The 22,251-nt window shown below is 39.6% G+C and overlaps 1 protein-coding gene across 3 annotated transcripts in view; it reads left to right on the top strand.

Moving 5' to 3' along the window:
- The window catches only part of doc2b (double C2-like domains, beta), a 160,423-nt gene that overhangs the window by 35,543 nt on the left and 102,629 nt on the right, over positions 1 to 22,251 (top strand). For all 3 annotated transcript variants that reach the window (XM_046838803.1, XM_046838802.1, XM_046838805.1), the window contains exons 7-8: positions 4,885 to 4,983; positions 5,097 to 5,267. In XM_046838803.1, coding sequence (XP_046694759.1) covers positions 4,885 to 4,983; positions 5,097 to 5,267 — 270 coding nt within the window. The remainder of the gene's footprint in view (positions 1 to 4,884; positions 4,984 to 5,096; positions 5,268 to 22,251) is intronic.

Here is a 22,251-nt window from a genome sequence, read left to right as displayed (position 1 = left end):
CACATGCTGTGGCTGTAGTTTAGGTTTCATACTGTAACTTTATTGACCCATTCTAAGCGAAGAATTCCAAGCAAGCATATAAATTAAGATTGCGTCAGGAATACGGGTAAGTTTGTCAAGCCCCTACCTGCATAATAAGAAAATCAGCCAAAGGATGCCTTCTAGGTATGATAAATGATAGATTTATGGTGCCTACAATCCTCCAGAATCATCCCTATTGCTAGATCTTGCATAACAAGACCCCAACAAACTGGGTCCACATTGTATGGGGTTGAAATGGTGTCTTTGGATTGCAAACAGCATCTGGAGACATGACAGGAAGAGATTACATGTAAATGCTAATTAAAGCAGCATCTCTCAAGCATTCTTTCCGTGGCATGTCAGTGTGAAACGCAATTGCTTTTGTGAATGGATTGAATGGTATCAAGCCGACTGCATTCACCTAAAAGCTTTGCTGAAATTATTTTGTCGGCTTGTCTGGCAAATGCCTTTGACAGGTTTTTGATGTGAACTTTTGGGTGCAAGTTGCATTGGAAAGCTGTGTTAGTTGACATTAATGTATTTGTTTGTACTGAATGTCTACTCTTAAAATATTTCAATTAATTCAGCATTGTTTGCTGCAGTAATCTACTGTTGTTTGTGGCTTGTGCAGCATGAATAATTTGCATTACGGTAGCATTTTATTCTATATAGGTATATTTGAAGTAAATGAAACGGAAATCAGGTTTTAACCAAAAAAATGTATTTGATAAGACAATGTAATATACAGGGGGCTGTAGCTTAAAGGCATAGGGTGTGTGGTTCTTTATTAGAAGTCAATACAAGAAAACCGGCAGAAAAGAAAAACTATCTGAAAAACAGGTTATAATTGCAAATATATATCATTTATATTGGCTCATGTGCTTTCTTTTAGGTATTAGATGAAGTAGTGGTGAAATTAATGTAAAGGATCATGATATGCAGGAGGATGTAGCCATAAAAAGATGAATAAATTGTGACCATAAAGGAATGCAGGTGTTTAAAAACCATCCTATTGGTTTAAAGAGGCCCAATGTATAAAAAGAAAAGTTTCCCCACACCAGACTGAAAAGCCAGGTTTGGTTCATGGATTCGTCTCGTTAATGTAAAATTCTGACTTACTTTCTACAAACATGGCGCAGGATTCGAGTGTCTTCCACAGTGTCCACGGTACCCTCACTTTTCTGTTCTTGATTAACAGGAGTGAAGCCTGACGTGTTTTTAGTCGTTGTAGCCCATCCGACTTTCGACATGTACATTCTGAGATGCTTTTCTGCTCTGCACAGCTGTAAACAGTGGTCATTTTAGTTGTATAGCCTTCCTGTAAGCACAAACTACTGTCTCTTTTCTGTCATTCGATATATATACAAACACAAATAAAAATCTGATATGTAGACGAAGTGTTGGATTCCAATCACTGATTCATTTCTTGCACTGCATACAAACCCTGGTGTTTGGTAAACCCTGACTGACGAGGAACTAAAGAGTTCGCTGACATTATTAAGTTCATCTCTGTATTTATCTTCAACTAAGACACTACACTTTTTATCCCCTAGTCTTTGATATAGCGTAAACAGTCATATCTTGCTTGTAGACGACCTTTAACTGTAAATCCGATACACACGTGGCATTTCAATTGGAGGAAAGTGTAATCAGATAGCCTCCGGCACTATTGAGTTTTTCTTCATTCGGCACACGGGCCTCTGCTGTCAAGGCTGTAATGTGATTGAAGGAGGCAATACCAGAAGGCAAAGATAGGTATAAAGGAATGAGGTGAATACGCCGTCCATTGTCACATTGATTTCCAATTCCCTTGATAAATACTTTTTATGAGTTTGTATTCTATTTTTTCAGTTTTATCGTATTAAGGTTATAAAGTTTAGTATGATTGTTTTGGTGTGTTGCTATTGTTAAGGGTAAAACTGTGATTAGGACAATGACATTGCTTTTGGTAATTGTTGTCTTATAATGATAATAAATCAAGCGATTCCATGTGACTAAGCAGTTGTTTGTAAGGATAAACTGTACCAATTAAAGGCTTAATTTACCAGAACGACCGGAAAATAAATGTAAAGTGGGATTTTCATACAAACTTGATAGCTGCCCTGAGGTTTTTACCCAAAACTTCACCACAAACTCATTTTCAAATATCGATTTGTGCAAGCTTCAGAGAAAATGAGCTCATTTTTGACTACGACTAAGAAATGGGTGTAAGTTATCTGACAGCCTGGTTTTAGAAATGTCAAGTTTGCACAGTGTGGTGAAAAAATATATATAAATATAGCATGTCAGTACTTTGACAAGTGACATCAAAGAACATTAGTCTTGACTTGACTTGAGAAGGATGGTCGGTCAGACAGTTTTGGTGATACCATGGTGATCAGAAAAGCATCCCAGAACGTCCAATATATTACATTTTGAGGTGTACAAGCTAGAACAGAACAAAACCACATTACATACCATTTAATTCAGCCAAGAACTGGAATTTATGGTTACCAATAGACACCAAAAATGGAGGCTTGAACATTTGAAAAACATCACTATCTTTTTTCAGTCGCCAGTGACGGCGATCCTGGGCCTGTGTTGTAATTTATAACTCCTATTTGTGTCCAGATGTATCCTTGGTCAGTATATGTGTGTCAGTTCACAAAGACCTATCAATCCGATTAGAGCATGTAACACATTTGGGATTTCGTTTTGGAAAATTCAGAAGGGAGTAGAGAACATAAGCAGGCACCATCAAATCCTATCATAAGTTTATATCACAGCCATTTGTGGCCAGGAGTCAAGTAAACAAAGAGGTGGAAGTGGTGTCTAACTCTTTTACCACCTATCAATCATAGAAACATGATTGGCTAGTTTGTCTCCTAGTTCAATAAGATCATATATGTGAAAGAGGGCAAATAGCACTTTCCTTCGAGTGTATTCTGATTGAGTAGAACCTGCTGGTGACCAAATGAAGGAAGGGAAAAAATGGCACAAACTGCTCTTTCAGTGGCTCCATGTTGAGACTCTCACTAGTTCTCTATTTTCCCAGAGAGTTCATTTCCAGCTCTACAGATTTGTTCCATCTACTCATGTTCTGCTAGATTTGGTTATTAAAAAAAAAAACGAAATGAGCTTCATGTGTGTGTGTGTGTGTATGTGTGTGTGTGTGTGTGTGTTTGCGAAAGGGGTTACAGTGAGTCAGCAGTAAGCCAGAAGTCACTGTTGCTTTGGCTGAATCCATCAAGCCAGATTGGAGAGGCAGGTGGTATCTCACAGAGCATAAGTGTGTCTGTGTGTGTGTGTGTGTAGAGTGTGTGCATATAACAAGAGTGTGGTCGTGAAGCAAGGGAGGCAGGGGAAGCGTAAATCTCAGTCAGACACATACACAGCGAGAGTCTCCCATCTCCTCTGCTCTGATTGAAACCATGGCAGATGGAGTGCAGAAAAATTCGAGAGCCACAGCTTTGGTACTCTTTCAGACTCACCTTCTTTATGCATCAACATAAAAAAAATTGAACATTTGAATTTTTGGCTCAGCCGCAAACGCACGTGACACAGACGTCCCTCGGCTGCCTCTGCTTACGTCTGCCGGCGCGACCTGGTGAGAATAAAATTAAGGGTTGACAGAGGCAATCACACTCACATTTTGTATTGTTTCTGTTTATTTCCCTTGCTCATGGTCCTGGCTCTTCTACGTCAAATTGTCAACTCATGATGTCTTCCATTATCATGCACGGTAATAGAAAAAAAAAAATCCTGCATTGCAAACATTTATTAGATTTCATCAATTATTTAAAAGGAAATCTTTCAAGCAAATGGGAAAATTAACATTTTTTAACATTGAATCTCTCCTCCGGTGCGCTCGCTTTCTCTTCTGTGCTGCTACTAATTCATTTCGTTTTTTCTTTTTTTTTTCCATCACCTTCCTCCACTGTTCATTTCCATTAATTAATTCGGGATCATTTGAAGTGTTCAGTGCCATCTTCATTCAGCTTAGTCTTGCTCATGCATTTCCTAGCTTTTGAGGAAATGTTAAGCGAACGACACTTGTGAATATCAGGGGATTCTCAGTGAATTTTTTAATACCAATTAACAACCCACAGAAAGAGTGGATTTTCCCAGTAGAGCTACACCACACGTTTGTTTCACATGCAACATGTGGAAATCAATCCTGATCTATTCACTATACGGACTATATAGTGCGCACCTTTGCGTACGATTCGCACTTTTTAAACATCCCATTCCACATTTAGTCCCCATTTCCTGTTTTAATAAACTCCATTTTTCTGGGAGGTGTTTTGCCCAGAGGTTTTGGTGGTATCGAATCCAGATAGACTTTATGAACAAGGTTACAAAGCAGCTCCTGAAGCTTTTCACCAATCTCCATTAATAAACTTTCTTTCGGCTTCTCCCATCAGGGGTCGCCACAGCGGATCATCCGCATGTTTGATTTGGCACATGTTTTACGCTGGATGCCCTTCCTAACAACCCTCCCCATTTATCCGGGTTTGGGACCGGCACTAAGAGTGGCTGGGGTTGGTTCCCTGAAATGGGATCGAACCCGGGCCGCAGCGGTGAGAGCGCCACATCGTAACCACTAGACCAACAGGGGACTGAAAATGTAATGCTAGAGCTTCCAAAAGATGTGTCGGGTGTCCCAATACTTCTGCCATTACAGTATATGCAGTAAAATGCACTTAAATTACTTTTTAGATGCCAAATGATTGGCTGTTGGAGATTATTACCTTTATAGCATTACATATATGTCTTCTATGTCTATGTCTGATTATTAACAGGGTACAGCCAGGATCATGGCTGTGCAACTTTTATTTTTGCGCTTCATCATTCTCTTCTGTCTGTCTCTTTCCATCTCTACAGTTGATTCGAGCGAAAGTGACGGCAGCGACTCGGAGCTCAGTGATGCCGGCAGTGACAGAAAGACCTTCCTCCCTGAGGGCATCAAAAGACGACACTCAGGTAACTCTGGGAGCTCGGTGTGTAGAAGCGTGTGCTTTGTGTTGTAGCAAATCATATCGAACTGTTCAGGAAAAATCGATCTGTTTTGTAACCACAATGTCATTGTTCATCAGCTCTGTCGGAGTCGAGCGGTAGCGTGGCGCTCATGCCCCTGCAGTCCATCCTGAGCAGCCCGTCCCGAGCCAGCTTCCTGTCAGAGAGCCACTCCAGTTTAGGCAGTGAGCGCAGCAGCCTGGCCCCTGCTCCAGAGGATGAAGACATAGACCAGGGTCGTACGTCATTGTGTAAGTAATCACGTATACAATCAACCCGGCTTACCTTTCTTCCACATAGCCTGAAGATCTTACACTATAGATTAATTCTATGGTTGACTTTTATATATATATTAACAGCCTGAGCTCAGTTCCACGAACTTTTTTGCTTTCTCTATCCAGCTTGATGTTCACTTTATAGACAAAACTAACCATAAGATTACTATGAATATCCACCTTTGGTTCCTATTTGCCGTTAGAATAGTCTCCACTCTTCTGAGAAGATGTTCCAGTAGATATTGGAGTGTACTTTATGCTCATTTAGCTACAAAGTCAGGGGATAATGAAGTGCGAGGAGGCCTGGGGTGCAGTCAGAGCTTTATTTCATCCCAAAGGTGTTTAATAGGGTTGAGGTCAGAGCTCTATAGCAGGCCACTCAAGATCTTCCACTCAATCCATTAAACCATACCTTCATGGAGCTGGATTTGTGCTGGACAAGTTTGGGTCACTACTTGTCAAATACTGTAGATGTCCCCTAGTTGCTGTTATTATAACATCCACTCTTCTAGGATGATGTTTCACTAGGTTCTGTGGAGATTTGTGCTCATTCAGCCACAAGGTTGTTAGTACTGATATAACAGACCAGCCAAGATCTTTCACTCTGACCCATTTAAAGCATCTTTATAGAGTTGGTATGTGCATAAGGTCTCCAAGAAAATGTCTTTGGCCACATTTGTATATAGCTATCTAATATTTAAAGCTTTAAAAAATGATATTTATTCAGGAATTGGGTTGAAATGGGAAAATTGACGGTGTCAGATTAATTTTTCGTACATTTTATTGAAGCAGAAAGAAAATTTGAATCGCAATGTTATTTTTAAATGTTACCCTTCAGGGCTTCCGTATAATATTATTTACCAGGAACAAAAAAATAAAAAAATTAATCGAATTAGGTTTATTTTAAAATGTGCTTCAAAAAAGAGCAATTTTTTTTGTTTTTCGACGTTAATGTGTTGCATGTGCGGGTCGCCGCACCACGGGAGCGCATTTCAAGTAAGATAGAGTTAATGGCGTGTGTCGTTCTATGAAGCCGGAGTGCTTAGTGAAAAAGAAGAGCTCTTATCCTTCGTACCTCAAAAAGTTTCCTGAAGAACGAAAAGCCTTGATTTAGCAAGTTCTCAAGGATCATCAAGCTCTTTTCCAGCCGTTCCTTATTCCTCGTGTCAGCTGCGTGTCCACGGAACACGTTTCGCTTTTATTGTGCTCCTCTAATAAGCTCTTTCTTTCTTTCTGTCTCCCGCTGCCATCGAACGGACGTTGCCAAAGCTCACGCTCACACATGCCCAATTAGCTTTCATTTGCAGTGCGCGCTGGCCTGCTTCTCTGTCCAATTTGTACTGCTCACTTTTTTTTACAGCTCTCTGTGCACTCTCTTCACATGCTTTTCATAAAGAGGACTTTAACTCACCCGTAGCGATCTAAAGCGCTGCCGTTTTTACCGCCGTGTCAGGTTATTTTTTCGCGTTTAAGTGGCACCGGGGAAATACACCAGTCCGTTTTCTGACAGTTTAGCATTTTATATATTACACTTCAAGCTAAAGGTATGGTTGGGGTCATTGATTGTGTTTGTCCACTCATCTTTGTGCTAATTATTTTCTAATGTACTTTCGATTCTACGTGAATTCTCTCTAGAGCTATAGCATTGGGTAGTAATCATTAATCAACTCATAATGAAGTACAATATATGATAAAAGTTTGTCGACACATTATAAGATGTGCCTAAACATCCCAGTCCACATTTAGGTCCCATTTGCTATAATAATAACCTCCAGTCTTCTGAGAAGATGTTCCACCAGATTTTGGAGTATACTTGTGCTCATTCAGATACTGATGTGGGTGAAGTGAGGAGGCCTGGGGTGCAGTCTACATTCCAATTCTTCCCAAAAGGTGTTAGTAGGCTTGAGGTTAAAGCTCTGTAGCAGACCACGCAAGATCCCAGGTAAACCATACCTTCATGGCGCTGGCTTTGTGCAAAGGTGCATCGTCATGCTGGAACAGATTTGCATCTCTTAGTTTAAGTCAGGTGTATATTTAATGCTACCACATCCAAAGACATCCTACATAATTGTGTGCCGCTAACTTTGTGGTAGCAGTTTGTCAAAGAACCACATATGAATGAGAAGTGTCCCAATACTTTTGCTCAAAGAGTGCATTTTGAATTGCACCTGTTTTTGAACAAGCAGGTCTTTAGGTTGTTCTAAATGTGCTTTCACTCTTCCTGTTCTTCCATGTAGTCCTGTGGGAAATAGACGCCACTTTTTAAAAAAACAAATCCTGCCATAAAGGTCTCCCAAAAGACAGCGAGATCTCAAAGCCATCTGTAGTTGGAATAACAAAAAAATGGCTTGGCCAAGTTTTCTGTGAACCACAGCGGCATCATGTCATAGATCATATAATGAGTTGCACCCAAAAATCTTTACAAATAAATATATATATTTTTTACTTAAGTTAAAAGGCCATAAGTTATGGGTCCCAACATAAAAAGAAACCTAAACTTACGGTTGTTATCTTGTACTATTAAAAACTAAGAGATTCAGCAGCAGTGCACAGTAACGACGATGGACAGGATTAGAAATTAGTTTATCAGAGGGACAGGACATGTGCAGAGGAGGGACATGGGGTAGGAGAATGCTGAGGATAGAGCCACCAGGTAGGAGGAAAAGAGGAAGGCCAAGGAGGAGGTTTATGGATGTGGTGAGGGAAGACATGCAGGTAGTTGGTTTGAAAGAGACAGATGTAGAGGACAGGGGGGGTGTGGAGATGGATGATCCGCTGTGGCGCCCCCTAATAGAAGAAGACGAAAGAGCAAGAGACATATAGTCTCCTTGTGCTATTAAATTACCTTCATTCTTCTGGGAAAATGTTCCACTAAATTTGGGAGATTTGTGCTTATTCAACAAGGATGTTAGTAAAGTCAGGTACTGATTCGCAAAGGTGTTCAAAAGAGTTGAGGTCAGAGCTCAGTAGGAGGCCACTCAAGATCTTGCACGCCAACCTTTGTAAAGCATATCTTCACGAAGCCGGATTTGTTAGAATACCCTCCACTTTTCTGGGAAGACATTCCACTAGATTTTGTGGAAATTTGCCACAAGGGTGGTGCTAAAGTCAGGTGCTAATGTAGGTGAGGTAAGGAGGCCTGGTTTCAATTCATCCTAAAGGTGTTCAATGTAAACCATATCGTCATGGAGCTGGTGTTGTGCAAAGGTGGAATAAGTGACAGGGAACTGGTTTAAGAAAAATTTCACGCTATCGCATCCAAAGACATCCAAGCCAATACAAATATGTCCCTCCAACTTTGTAAAGGACCACATGTGGCTGGAAACATCAAATGTCCCAATACTTTAGTCTTTATAGTGTATGAATAGATTTTCTAGTAACGGTTCACATTTGAATTGGAGATGGAATATGAGCTTGTGTGTAAATACGGTGCAGTTTTATTGCAAGGTTAACCATCAAGATTGGTGAACTTTTTCCTTTTTTTTTTACTTTCATTTATATTTGCTCGCTTTACGGCTCTGCCGTGTGAGCCGTTCGATTTTTATGTGCTTTTAATACCTTTTCATTTTTTCAGCTTTGGTGTTGCTTTTCAATACATTGGTAATGGTGCAGACAGCAAAGTGGATAGAGAGGGAGGGAAAAAGCAGGAACACACACACACACACACACACACACCTAAAATAAAATAAACCTATAAAAGCGCTCACACGATGTGATGTGAAATCCTACTTTAAGCTGGCTGATGGCCAGAACCAAAATCACCAGCATGGGTCCATCTGACTCCTGCACTCCTCCGCCTTATTCTTGCTCTCAAAAGCTGGAGGCCATTCTCCACATGCACACACACACTTGCACACACACACCCCTCTGTCCTCCTTCATTTATTTAATCTACCTTGACATTTTCAGAGTTTGCGTCTTTTCATTTCGTCAGCTTACATAACGACGGTTCATCATTCTCTGCCATTTCTATGTTGCAGCGCGCGTTGGCAGCAGCCGCACAGGGTGATGAATGATTTGCGGAATTCGGGATGAATGAAAAGCGTTCTGCTCTTCATGGTCAAACGGCGGCGAGCTTTTGTCCAAATTGGAAGAATGAAACGAGAGCGCTTCTGTGGTTTATTTACTGAATATGACAAGAAGAATCTCGATTCAGGACTTGTTTTCTTTTCCCACACATTTTTTAAGAAAGAGACCTGAAGATATGGTTTATATGGGTTGGAGGATCTTGAGTGAACTCCTATAGAGTCCTGACCTCAACCCTGTTGAACACGTTTGGGATGAACTGGAGCGTTGACTGCACCCCAGGTGGGAAATCCTCACATCACCTACATCAGTAGCTGATTTTAACGCCCTGTAGCTGAAAAAGCACAAATCTTCACAAACAAACTCCAAAGTCTAGTGGAACATCTTTCCAGAAAAGTGGAGGCTATTCTAAAAGTGAATGGGAACTAAATGTAGAATAGGATCTTCAAATAACACATACAAAAAACTTTTATCCACAAACTTTTTTCCATACAAAGGATCGTTTACTTTTGCTTTTTAATTACATTCAAAAGAAAGTACTTTTGTACATATACTCAAGTTCAAATGTCAGGGAAGTACTTTTCTTTTATGGAGTCATATTTAAATTGGGAAGTAATACTTTTACTCAAGTGCAAGAACAGTATTTTTGATCCATCAGTGCTGTAGAGTTGTTAGGTCCTATGACTGAAAAGTTAACCATCTAATATGTACATGAAAATATGAATATTATTCAGAATGGCCCATGCAAAATTCAGCTACCGACTACATGCATGTTTTCATGTCGATATCCCCGAAATTGAGTGCTTTGTTAATCCTGCAAATCTGTCCCAGTCTTAATCACGTTGACATGCTCCAAGAATTGAAAACCAAACGCTCCTGATTCCCCAAGCCCTCAAAGCAGTACAGTCACGCTCCAGACATGGGCAGTCGGCAGCGATTCCATTAAAGCCCAGTTAATCCAATGCCTGTCTGGGAGCTGCTCTTGAGTTTTATGTGCCTCTGCCACTATCAGTCCCAAGCGGACCAACCTGAAGCTTTCTGAACCAGAGTCGATTCGATTCTTCCCGTCATGCCATTATTTCACCAAGCCACTTAGAAACTCACTATCAGCGCAATAGAGTTAAAGGGCCTCGATGTGGAAAATGCTGTTAGTGTGCTGAAGTGGTGCTTTTGTGCTTTCATACCACAGTATTGTACTTAAAAAAAAAGAATAAATAAAAAAAATAAAAAAAGATCAGCAAAACATAATGTTTCAGTCAAATTTTACAGATCTCAAATGTCATTACATTCCCTGATTGGACAAAAGTACTGAGACGCCAGACTACTCCAGCCACATGTGGTTCTTTTCCAAACAGTTACCACAAAGTTGGAGGCACACCATTTCTGTAGGATGTTTTTGGATTCATTTGCATTCAATTGTCCCTTCACTTGAGCTAGGAGACCCAAATCTGTTCCAGCATGACAATGCTCATGTGCACAAAGCCAGCTCCATGAACATATAGTGTAAGGTTGGAGTGGAAGTTCTGGAGTGGCCTGCTATAGAACTTTAACCTCAACCCCAGTGAACACCTTAGATCTCCTACATCAGTACATGACTTTACTAATACCATTGTGGCTGAATGAGCCCAAATTTTCACTAAGTTTAGTGGAACGTCTTCCCAGAAGGAAGGAGGTTATTCTAACAGTCAATGAAGACTAAATGTAGAATGGGATAAAAACATATACAGTATAAATCATACGGTCAAGTGTCCACAAACTGTTTTTGTGGAACTATTGTAATTCACATCAATTAAAGTGAACACAACAGTGCTGATTGGTTGTGCTGGATTTTTTTTAATGTTATTACATTGAAGCGCTGATAAAACTTATATTTTATACATTGGGATACCAGTGCTGGGGTGGCACATGGGGTGACAATGCTTTTTCTCTCGTGCCACCTTGGTAGATCGGCCCCTGCTTTCAATACATGGTTAATCAGTCTTGTAATGGACACAGGTCTACAGAGTTCAGGGCTTGGGAGGAGGTTGTTTGAAAGATATAGTGGATCACCATATTTAAACAATTTGGAATCCCTGCATATTACTACATGAGGTGAAAGAAGTACCTTGCTTATCACAGTAATTTGCAAAATTGTGATTAAAATTATTTTGTTTCACCGGAATGATGTCATCCAATATCACTTTCAGTCAAGTATTAAAATTTAATTTAATGTTTTTAAATTGTACATCTTTACAGTAAACCCTGATGGTTTTGAGGTCCTGAGCGACTGCATTTACTATTTATGTACACAATCAAATCAGTTACACACAAATGTAGTCTAAAGTTTTGCCACCACAGCTTGGTTCTCTCTGTATCGCAGTGTAATGACCTGCCATTTCAAGTGGAATACAAACAAAGCCCAGAGAAAATACAGCTGCGACCGTTTGACAAGCAACTAACCAGTGGCATTTTCTGAAAGGAGCTGTACCTCTCAACAGCCGTAATTAATACCGCTCCCGTCTCCTCTGATTAGCAGCACACAGAGACAAGGCGTGTGCAGCGATAGGGGAGATGGCTGCGGAAGATCCGGAGCCTGCTTTTCCTCTTCTCTGGGAGCGCCAAAGGAAGTTGAGCTCTAACGATGCGTACAAATGGCAGCCATGATGAGTCGCTAAACAGGCTAAATGCGTACCTTCATTAGGATCGATGGCAAGCGGCGGCACTGAGAACTTCGGCTCGCCTTAGGAGAGAGTAAAGTTAGGAAGGGGGATAGAAGTCGAACATAGGAAAAAAGAGAGGATGTGTCAAGTTATAAAAAATTCGACAATAAATGTGAGGTGTTTTTTTTCCTGTTGTTTTAAACAACAGACTTTGTCAGAGTGGCTGTACAGAAAAGTAGATTTATATCTAAATAGCCTTGTATTACATTTTAGGGGTGTAGTAGTTATTAACTTGTAAGATGTAGCTGAGGAACTGTCAGAGATTAATTTCTAGATCTGTTGTGCTCCCCTCCCCCTGACTATCTTTCAATCTTTTTCTTGGGCTAAGATTGACCCATTTCAGGTTTATATTATATATATACAGATACAGGTATTTGAAGTTGCTAATGCCACTTGTATTGAAAGTAATGGTCTTATCAACAACAAATAAACCTTGCTCGGTGCTGTTTTTACCGACATAACAGAACGTATTCAGCATTCACCTTTCATTTCATTCCATTATAACCAGACACTATAGTTGCAGGCGTGACTTTGTATCTTATGTTCTGAGCAAATAAATCTTTCCGGTAATGCCTCATGCAGACAACCCCCCCCCCCTTTTCGGCACAAAAACGTAACGTGAACGAGCGTCGTAAAAGTGTTTACGCACCAGAGTGATTGCGGCTTCTTGATGAATTGGAGTGGGTGGCTAAAATGCTAATGAGGTTTTGTGGGTGTTTGACCCTTGCCCCTGCTGCTTTTCCTCGCACACTCTTCTTGATGATGATCGGGCTTGGAATTGTTTTCTGTGCTAAATTTGCCACGGTGGTGCTACCGTTTCATGTTTAAAGCCAACCACCAATTTTCCTTTTAAGCCAACTGATAGCAATAGAGACCTGGCGGAAGAGTATAAACACTATCATTTTTGTCGTGTTGCTGTAGCTAAAAGTATAACCCACAGCACCGCTTCATGGTTGAGTAGTTTGAGGATCTCCCGAGCATGCTACTATGTACCTTTAGGGAAAAACCTGAATTCCCTCTGGAGTTTATATACCTAAACAGGACTCCAGGGGATTGTGGTTTCAAGCCTCAGGTTGATAAAAGGGGCTAAAATCACCCGGATTAATTTCTCACATCCTGTAGTGAGTCCTACACATCTTTCAGATTTCAATAGATTCGACATTGAGCAGCTTTTGGGGCTGCTTGCAAATCTTATAGCTGGATTTTTTTCCATTCCCCAGAAGAAATGAATTATTCCACAAGCAAGAAGCATCTCTAATATTAATAAAGAAGTAAATGGAGCTGTAATCAGTGAAGAGCCCTGTGACATGCTCATATCTGTCTATTTATCATTCTATCCATCACTGCTGGTCCATGAACGGTCAGTTCACTGTTAATGCAGGCTCTCTAACGCAGAGTGCTGTTTGTGTACTGCTATTATGAACGATCAGTGTGTTTGGTCCTAGCGCATGACTGGGGTCTGACTGATGGATGGGGCTGTCATTTGCAGCACAGCCTGAAGCATTTTGACAGTAAATCACCTGAGAGATATTGGACTTTTTTTTATATTTGTTCCAGTTCACTGTTTCTAACACATAGGTTATACTCTTACTGAAATGCGCCCAGATACCTCAACTAGTTTGGTTGCTAGCTGGTAAAGTCTTTTCATTTGGTGGTCATCTTGGAAGAGCCATCTTAGCTGTTTGAGACATATACCAGAAATGGATTGACAGGATGAGGCCTGGAAATCAAAAGTGTGTCAATAAAACAGCTCTGACCCATTTAGGCATGGGCTCCACAAGACCTCTAATGGTGTGCAGTGGTATTAGTAAAAATTAAAGTGGTGTAAGTTTAAAAATGGGGCATCCATAGGTGCTTGATCGGATTCAATTTGAAGCCAAATTAAAGCCAGTGTCGTGAAGTCTTTTGTCATGTCCTCAAACTAATTTTGCAGTCTGACAGGAAGCATTAAAATAAGAAAAAGCAAAAAAGGTGCTTTATACTTGTCAAATGCACTTTAACGTACAGTGTTATTTTTTCTTCGCATTTTCCAGCGATGTTAGGAGCTGGGGTCAGACATGATACAGCACAACCGGATCACTAATGGTTAAGGGTCTTGCTCAGGGGCTCTGTCAGCTTGGCAATACTGTGGCTGGATCCTTGACCTTTTGATCAGTGACCCAGAGCCTTAAGCACTGAGCTACTGCAAGAGGCAGTTGCCATGTAGGGGTATACTTGGTCAGCAATAATGTTATGGTAGGTGGTATGTGTTCTGGTAATATCTACAAAATGCCAGGATCCAGGGTTTCTCAACAGAACATTGACCACAGAATCACACTGTTTGCTTGTAGGACTTGATCAAAATGACTTGCCTTTTTTTCCTCACTTGCATCACTGAGCCCAAGGAGCCCATGATTCTTCCACTAGTGCAGTGTCTTTTCTTGGGCAATTTTTGGTAGGTACTACCTATTGCATAACAGGAGCAACCTGTACTTTTGAAAATGCATTGATCCAGTCATATTGACAGTACCATTTTTCCAGCTTCCAACACAGCAAGTTCGGGAACTCGCTGTTTACTTGCTCACTCAAACTTTTTTCTTTTTTTTTACCAATGAGTATGTTATTGTTAATCGGGGTATATATATATATATATATATATATATATATATATATATATATATATATATATATATATATATACCCCAGACCAATATATTACTCTATAGTAGCAGCTTGTTAATGGTTTGTTCGTGTGTTTTGCACATTATGCTGTTTAATCGATGGCAATTTGTACAACAGGTTTTCATGTGATAAGCATTTGGAGGAATGTTCAAGGAACTTGGGGTTTTACAATGCTGGCCACTTTGTCACATTGAGTGAGAAACCCCATCGCATTTATGTACACCATCAGGGCTTCTCAATCTATAAAATAAAAAAAGCCTCTTAGCTTTTTACCAAATATAGCAAGCTCACTAAGCTACTCTCAGGGTTGGTTTAGATTCACAGTTGTTATTCTTTGGTTGTCCCTCTGTGGGAACCCATGTTACCTACAAACCCTATGTCAATAATCCACTCTAATTGAGGCCCAGCGTGTTTTCAAATGCCAGAATGTGATCAATAGATAAACATAACTCAAATCGATAGCAGAGTCTGTTTGGTAGTGATATGTAGCACGACATGTTAAATGAGCGTTCCGCCCGCCTCATGCTTTACAACTGAGTAATTGATGCATGAATTATTAGCAAGAAGGCACACAGAGCTTCCTGTCCTTCAGTTCCAGCTGCTCTTATCGATTTTTATCGGCTTATGATAAATGTATATATTAGTAATCTGAGTTCTTTCATTTGCACAATGTCAATGGCTTCACTTTTCTCCTTTTTGGAACATCAGTTAAAGGCCACAACTTGTCCTGATTTCACCCTGAGCTAGCAGATTCTGCTTGATGATTTTTGTTCTTCCAATCCTTGCTTCTTTTAGCAATCGCTGTCAAGTCGCAATGTTGAAGTCATTAGTTTTTCGACAGAGATAGTATCACCCTGGCCTGCCCACAGTGTGCACGTGTATTTTATCTGAGCTTCTCTGATCGGGTATCTGATCCATGTTTGATACAGGAAAGAGAGGAAAGAGGGGGCTTTGGTTGCTTAGAGACTCATAATGGAGGTTTGGCCACAGGCTCAGCATGGTACCTGCCTCGTCTCATGAATGTGACATTATGACACAAAGCAGCAGAATTAATCTGCTCGACCCGGGGATCTCAGATCCGTTTACACTCCATGATGACCTGCTGAGAAAGAGCAGACCACCTGCCTAATGCACTGTTGAGCTTTGGTATTGTCACAATCATGCACCAACTGTATTTTATCCCCATTCATTTAAACTTGAATTCTTGTTTTTTTCAGCACTGTAATGGTGGTTTTATTATTTAGAAGACATCACACATCATTAGCCATTTTGGTTTTATAATGAAGCACATTGTGTTGAGATTCAGGGATGCTCTAGTACCATTCTTTCACACAATAAAGACGAGTCCATGTGTTTTGGTATAGATACGGATACCAGAAGGATTAACCTACTTGGTATTAATTCATGTAATGTTTCCCCAGTTTAGTGTACATGTGCATGCTGATAGGCTCGCTCTTTATAACATTAGTTACCTTATTTTAATGAGGAGTTAGCTAGCTTGGGTTCGGTTTTCTTCTTCTTCGGAATAATTTATTGTTTTTTTTTACCACATTTGGCAAATTTTTGGTTTCCCAAATAGCTAAACTAAAATTGGAAGCATGCAGTTGTACAGTATAGGATGTCTTGGGATGCCCAAGCATGAAATTTTGTCTTCACTTGAACTACGAGACCCAAACCTGTTCCATACTGACAAATTCCCCTGCGCACAGCCAGCTCTATGAAGATTTGAATTACCTGGGTTGGAGTGGAAGATGTAAAGGGGGGTATTTTCTTGTTCACATGTACATTACAGCACATACCCCAACAATGCTAGGAAGCTGTGGTCAGATCCTAGGGTCAGCCATGATACAGCGCTCCTTTAGCACAAAGGATTAAGGGTTTTGCTCAAGGGCCCAAGAGTGGCAGCTTGGCGATACTAGGGCTTAAATCCCTGATCTTCTGATTAGTAACCCTTATGTTGCGTGGCCTGCTACAGAGCTCTGACCTCAAGACTATTGAACAACTTTGGGATGAGTTGGAACACTGACTGCGCCCCAGTCTACCTGACTTTACTGAAGCTTTTGTGGCCTTTGTGATTAAATGAGTGTCCGCATAAAGTTTGTGTCATGATACATTAATAAACATGTGGGGAACCTTTACAGTGGAGGAAGGATGCGATTTCAGTTTAACGTGTCCAGTGATATAAACATTAGTATTTTATTGTGTCATTTTAAAGTCGTTTGATCATAGATGCCCAGCTAGCAAGTAATCCTTCATGCTAAGATTTATCTTTATGTTAGGAAGACTATCCAGACTGCTGTCACTAGGCTTGCATAAGATTGCACCACCTGTTTTTGGATATTGGTATTTGCTTCTATTTTTTATTTTTTTTTACATTTAGTATCAGACTGACACCCCTTACCAGTATCCATATTTATGCGTTGATACAATATTAGACCTGCCTAACTTCACCCATGAGCCTTGCCCAGCCATAAAATAGCAAACGATGAACAATAATTGTTTCCCTTAGAAGTTAATTAGTGTTTGTTGAAATTCAGCTTCACAAAGCCATATCCTCCGTGTTCACTCACACCTGCTATTTCCTTCCCTGGTTTTGATGAATCATCTCCTAATGATTAATTATATCCTGGAGGGCGTTTTGGCACCTCCAAAATCAGTATTACAGGCATTCACAGTAGTAGCTACATCAAGTGTGTGTGTGTGTTTGTGTGTGAGTAAAGGAGCAAAGAAAACTGAAAATTGAGAATCACCAGTAGGCAAAAAACAGTTCTTATTCCCTACGGTGATTTGCTCAGATGAGTCATGTTGGCCTGTAACCTCCCAGAGGGGATGCCGCAGGTCCTGAATCCTTTAGGGGCGGCTTTGACAAAAGGAAATGTTTTAAGTTCGCCTTTTAGATACGAACTTGATTCGGTTCTGGAAAGTACTCGACACTGATATCGAGTGATTCTGATCCAGATTTGGCCGTATGCCCAGATTTTAATGAACAGAATTTGTTTTTGTCCGACCTACTAGATGCATAATTAATCTGATGAATTAATCTTCCATTGAGAGTCTAAACAAACAGCTATGTTTTGCAGTGATTTTAATTATATAGTTGAATGCAAGATACAGAACACCAGCTACAGCCTCTCCCGTTAATTAACTTTGTGTTTTAAAAATTAAATAAATAAATCCACTCGCCGCACTCGAGCCTTAAGAAGTGTGAGGGCGAATAATGGATTTTACTTACATTTTAGGCTTTCGCTGGATGATTGGGCAACTCCTGCAGAAGTGATAAGGGGGACAGATAGAAAGGTATTTGATGTGACATCTGGAAATAGAAAGGAAGACAAAAAAACGTGGTGGTGGAATGAGGAAGTGCAGGAAAGCATAAGGAAAAAGAGGTTGGCAAAACAGAATTGGGATTGGAAGAGGGATGAGAAAAGTAGGCAGTTGGAAATGTAAGAAGTAGAAAGATATTTGTGTAAAAAATGTTATGAGTGAAAGTAAAAAGTAAATAAATAGTAAAGTAAAATACTGATAGCAGAAAAATCTACTTAAATACAAAAACAAAGTTTTTGAGAGAGATTACTGCCAATCTCTGAATAGCAATATTATAATAATATATAGTTCATTTGTGGTGCCGATGCATGGTGCTGTTTTAATATAAGATTATAATAATATAATCTAAGCCTTCAAATAAAACTGAATGAAGCATATTATTTAACTAATAAAAACCGTCATAGAGTGAAGCGAGGTGACGAGTCTCCTGTAAGGGAGGTAAACCCTTAGCCAGATTTTTTAATTAATTTTCCTGTAGCAGCACATCCCCAGAGTGTTTAATTCCTTACCTAACACCATCTTCAACATAGGCACTCACAAACAATAGAGGAGAGTTCGGATGCTGCACTCGTCTGGCTAATTTGCTACATGATTAGATTAGTCGCATCGCTTGTTCTTTTGTCGAGCCGTGGTTTTTTTTTCTATTTTTTTTTTTATGCGTTGTTCCCATTTGTTTTCTATAAACACTGAGACACGGGTGAGTTGAAAAGCAAGTCAGGTTTGTATTACCCCCAGCATTATGATGCTACTGTTATAGTTCTTTGCGCCGATAATCCTTTTTCCAAGATTAAAGGTTGAACATGCAAGCGTTGTGTGCCTCAACAAACTCTGAGATTAGCGACACTTTGTGTGTAGGCTACTTCAATGTCTGAACATCAAATGCCAAAGACAGTGAGAGAGAGAGAGAGAGAGAGAGAGAGAGTGTATGTTGGTGTCAGAAGGTCAGCTTTTTGATGTGCCACTGCTGTGAAGACAGCTTCATTCTTTGCTTCAGTATTGCTATTCGTTTATTAAATGTTTGTTGACAAGCAAAGAATAAATGGCCAAATGTTTGTGGACACCTGACTAGAATATTCATATGTGCTTTTTCAAACACCCCATTCCACAATTATTCCCTATTTGCTGTTATAAAAACCTCCACTCTGGGAAATGTTTCACTAGATTTGAGCTTGTGAAGATTTGTGCTCATTCAACCACAAAACCAGGTACTGATGTAGGTGATGTGAGGAGGCCTGGGGTTCACCCAGCATTCCAATTTATCCTACAGGTGTCCGATAAGGTTGAGGTCAGAGCTTGGTCTCAAGATCCACTCAAGATCTTACAGTCCAACCCATGTAAACCATATCGACATGGAGCTGGCTTTGTTCACATGCGCATCATCATGCTGGAAGAGGTTTGGGTCTCCTAGTTTAGGTAGGGAAATAATTTTAAGGTCATCCAATGACATCCTTTCAATTGTTTGCCTCCAGCGTTGTGGTTACAGTTTGGGAAAGAACCACATGGCTGGAAAGGTCAGGTGTGCCAATACTTTTGTCTATACAGTGTAGTACAGGATATGATAATGTTGTAGGACAATAATTTACAGCAGGATGGTGTGATCCAACCAGACACAAAGCATTCTTACTGCAACCACTTTGAAAATGTGTGTTTTTCACCTATTGAACAAATCAGCATTTCGAATTGAACAGGTGCTAATAAAGAGGAATTCGACATCGAGTTTTAATAAATACATTCATTCCATCCAATTATTATTTTAATAATGTTCAGTACTATTGTTTGGGTATAGCATTAAACTTTTTCACTTTGCCTGCTGTGAACTCGAGGACCAGAAATAAACGAAAGCTGTGATCACTTCCTGAGTACAGATAAATGTGAAGATTTTCTAGAACATTCGTATTTTATACTGGTTGTTATGTTTATTTGTTTTTTATCTAGTATCCATTTTAAATCGGTTGATTAATCAGTTATCGGCAAGTACAATCCAACCTAGCTATTGGTATCAGTAAAATCCACTATCGATCGACCTCTAATTATTAGCAAAGCCTAATTATATGTTAGATTCAACCATTAACCATATGCATATACATACATAAGTAAGTATTTTGATTTCAATAGCAATGAATATAAACAAGTCATTATGGCAGTAATATTGCTCTTTTTAATCTTTTTAATTGTTACCGTAGTGAGCGCTAAATTTGTGACGTATAGATTGTTCTAGAAATGCAGTTTTGGATTTGTTTTATTTTTAATAGAGAGCACAAAGGCATCTGAGCTAACTATAAGAACAAGCGTGGTCATTCAAAACGCGCAAGATTGTGAGCACACGAAGGTGTTTGTAGCAGAGAGAGCACTTCAGTTCTGTGAGCACTGAGACACTCATGTTTCTAGTCCCCTCTCCCTTCTCTTGCACATTGTTCACAAGAAATTGTTTGTTTGTTTGCATGTTCGTTTGTTTATTGGAATCCCTCATGATTAGGATGTAAAACAAAAGTTTGCAGACACCTGCACATTACATTCAAATCGTTTTTCTTCAACATCCTATTCCACACTAAGTTCCATTTGCTGTTATAATAACCTCCATTCCACTCCATGCCCTGGGGGTGCAGTCAGCATTCCAATTCATCCCAAAGGTGTTCAATAAGGTTGAATAGCAGGAGATCCATGTTAAGCATATCTTCATGGTGCTGGCTTTGTGCACAGGGGCATTGTCATGCTGAAACATTATGTATTTGGGTCTCTTAGTTCACGAGAAAGAAAAATGTCATGCTACAACATCCAAGGACATCCTGTACAGTGCTGTGCCTCCAGCTGAGCAGAGAAAGAACCTCATACGGCTGAGAAAGTCAAGTGTTCCAATACTTTTGTCCGTATGTTTAGGCATACGACTTGGATAGTTATGGACACCATTTAATCTCTTCTTCTATTTAAGCCATTTTTTCATGTTGAGAGAGTCTGATCTCTCGTGACTCTTCACACATGGTGTATAATAGATATGCCTTTGCTGGATCATGCTTGCATAATGGAAAATCGGTGACTATTAATTTAGTTTTGTTTCCCTCATCTCCTCCGCAGCTGAAAAATGAAAAAAAAAAATCGATCGACTTCTTGACTTCACTATTTAGCCACGTTAATACGAAACCCATCCCTTAGCTGTCCATTAGATAAAGTCGGAGGCCCTTCTGCTCTATTGTACACAATGAACAATGCGACGGAGAAGATAATGGAAGCGCTTGATATTATTAGAAGGCGTCCTCTCTTCATAATTTACCTCTGCACTCTCAGACGCTTGGCTTTGTACACTTTACCCCCATTGAGGCTCCTGAAGGTCAGTTCAAACAAGGAGTCCAGTCCAATTATACCCTCGTCTCTAAGGTAACAAAGCCCTCCTGTCTTCTTACATCTGGCCTGCTTATGAGGCTCTAAGCAGAGTCAATGGAGGTGTTTAGGCCACCGGTCTGTATGGAACAGTGACCTCACTGATGGATCGCCCTTGTGACCAGATGTTTGCAATGTGGACAGACACAAGAGTGTCGGGCCATGTCTTTGCTTCATGCGAGACAAAACTCAAGCCTTCTATTCAACCCATCTGCTTACATAGAGATAAAGAGATGAATTCATAGCAATTACAAATGACAGATCTGCAACTGATGGTTTTCTGCTTCGGATACAGTGTGAAGAAATCTGAACAGCTGGAGCACAGATGTTCAAAATTTTATCATTTATGGAAAACATTGACTTCATTCATATACAAAATTACAAACATTGCAGATGGAATATGTAATAGATTTTTTTCTAAGTCTTTATTTAGTCTTCATTGGAAAAATATCAGCACTATTTTGATAAAGGGAAAGGTGTGTTCTTTTTCCCAGTACAAGATTCTTTATAAAGGAGACACGGTTCGAGACGTACCTCAGTTGTTAAGTCACGGTTTGGTTCAGTTTTCGATACATTTATAGAGAAGAAATGCAAAACATAGAATTGCTTGTCATTTTTTTTATTGTGTTATACTAACACAGTTTATTATTATTAATATTTGTATTAAAATTTAAAACAATTTTAAATAAAATGCCCGCTTGGTTAAATAATATATAAAATAATATTTTATAAAAAAATATATAAAAATAAAATGAAATAAATCTAATTTCTTTTTGATTACATTGTTGAAAATTGCATAATCGATTTAATTGGCACAAAATAAATTTATTAAAATAACAAAGGTTTTCATTCCTTATATTTTTCATTCATTCACTC

Source organism: Silurus meridionalis, chromosome 25, assembly GCF_014805685.1.
Source record: "Silurus meridionalis isolate SWU-2019-XX chromosome 25, ASM1480568v1, whole genome shotgun sequence".
NCBI classification, from domain to species: Eukaryota; Metazoa; Chordata; class Actinopteri; order Siluriformes; family Siluridae; genus Silurus; species Silurus meridionalis.
The sequence above is the reverse complement of the archived record's forward strand: the minus strand, read 5'-3'. Positions and strand labels throughout refer to the sequence as shown.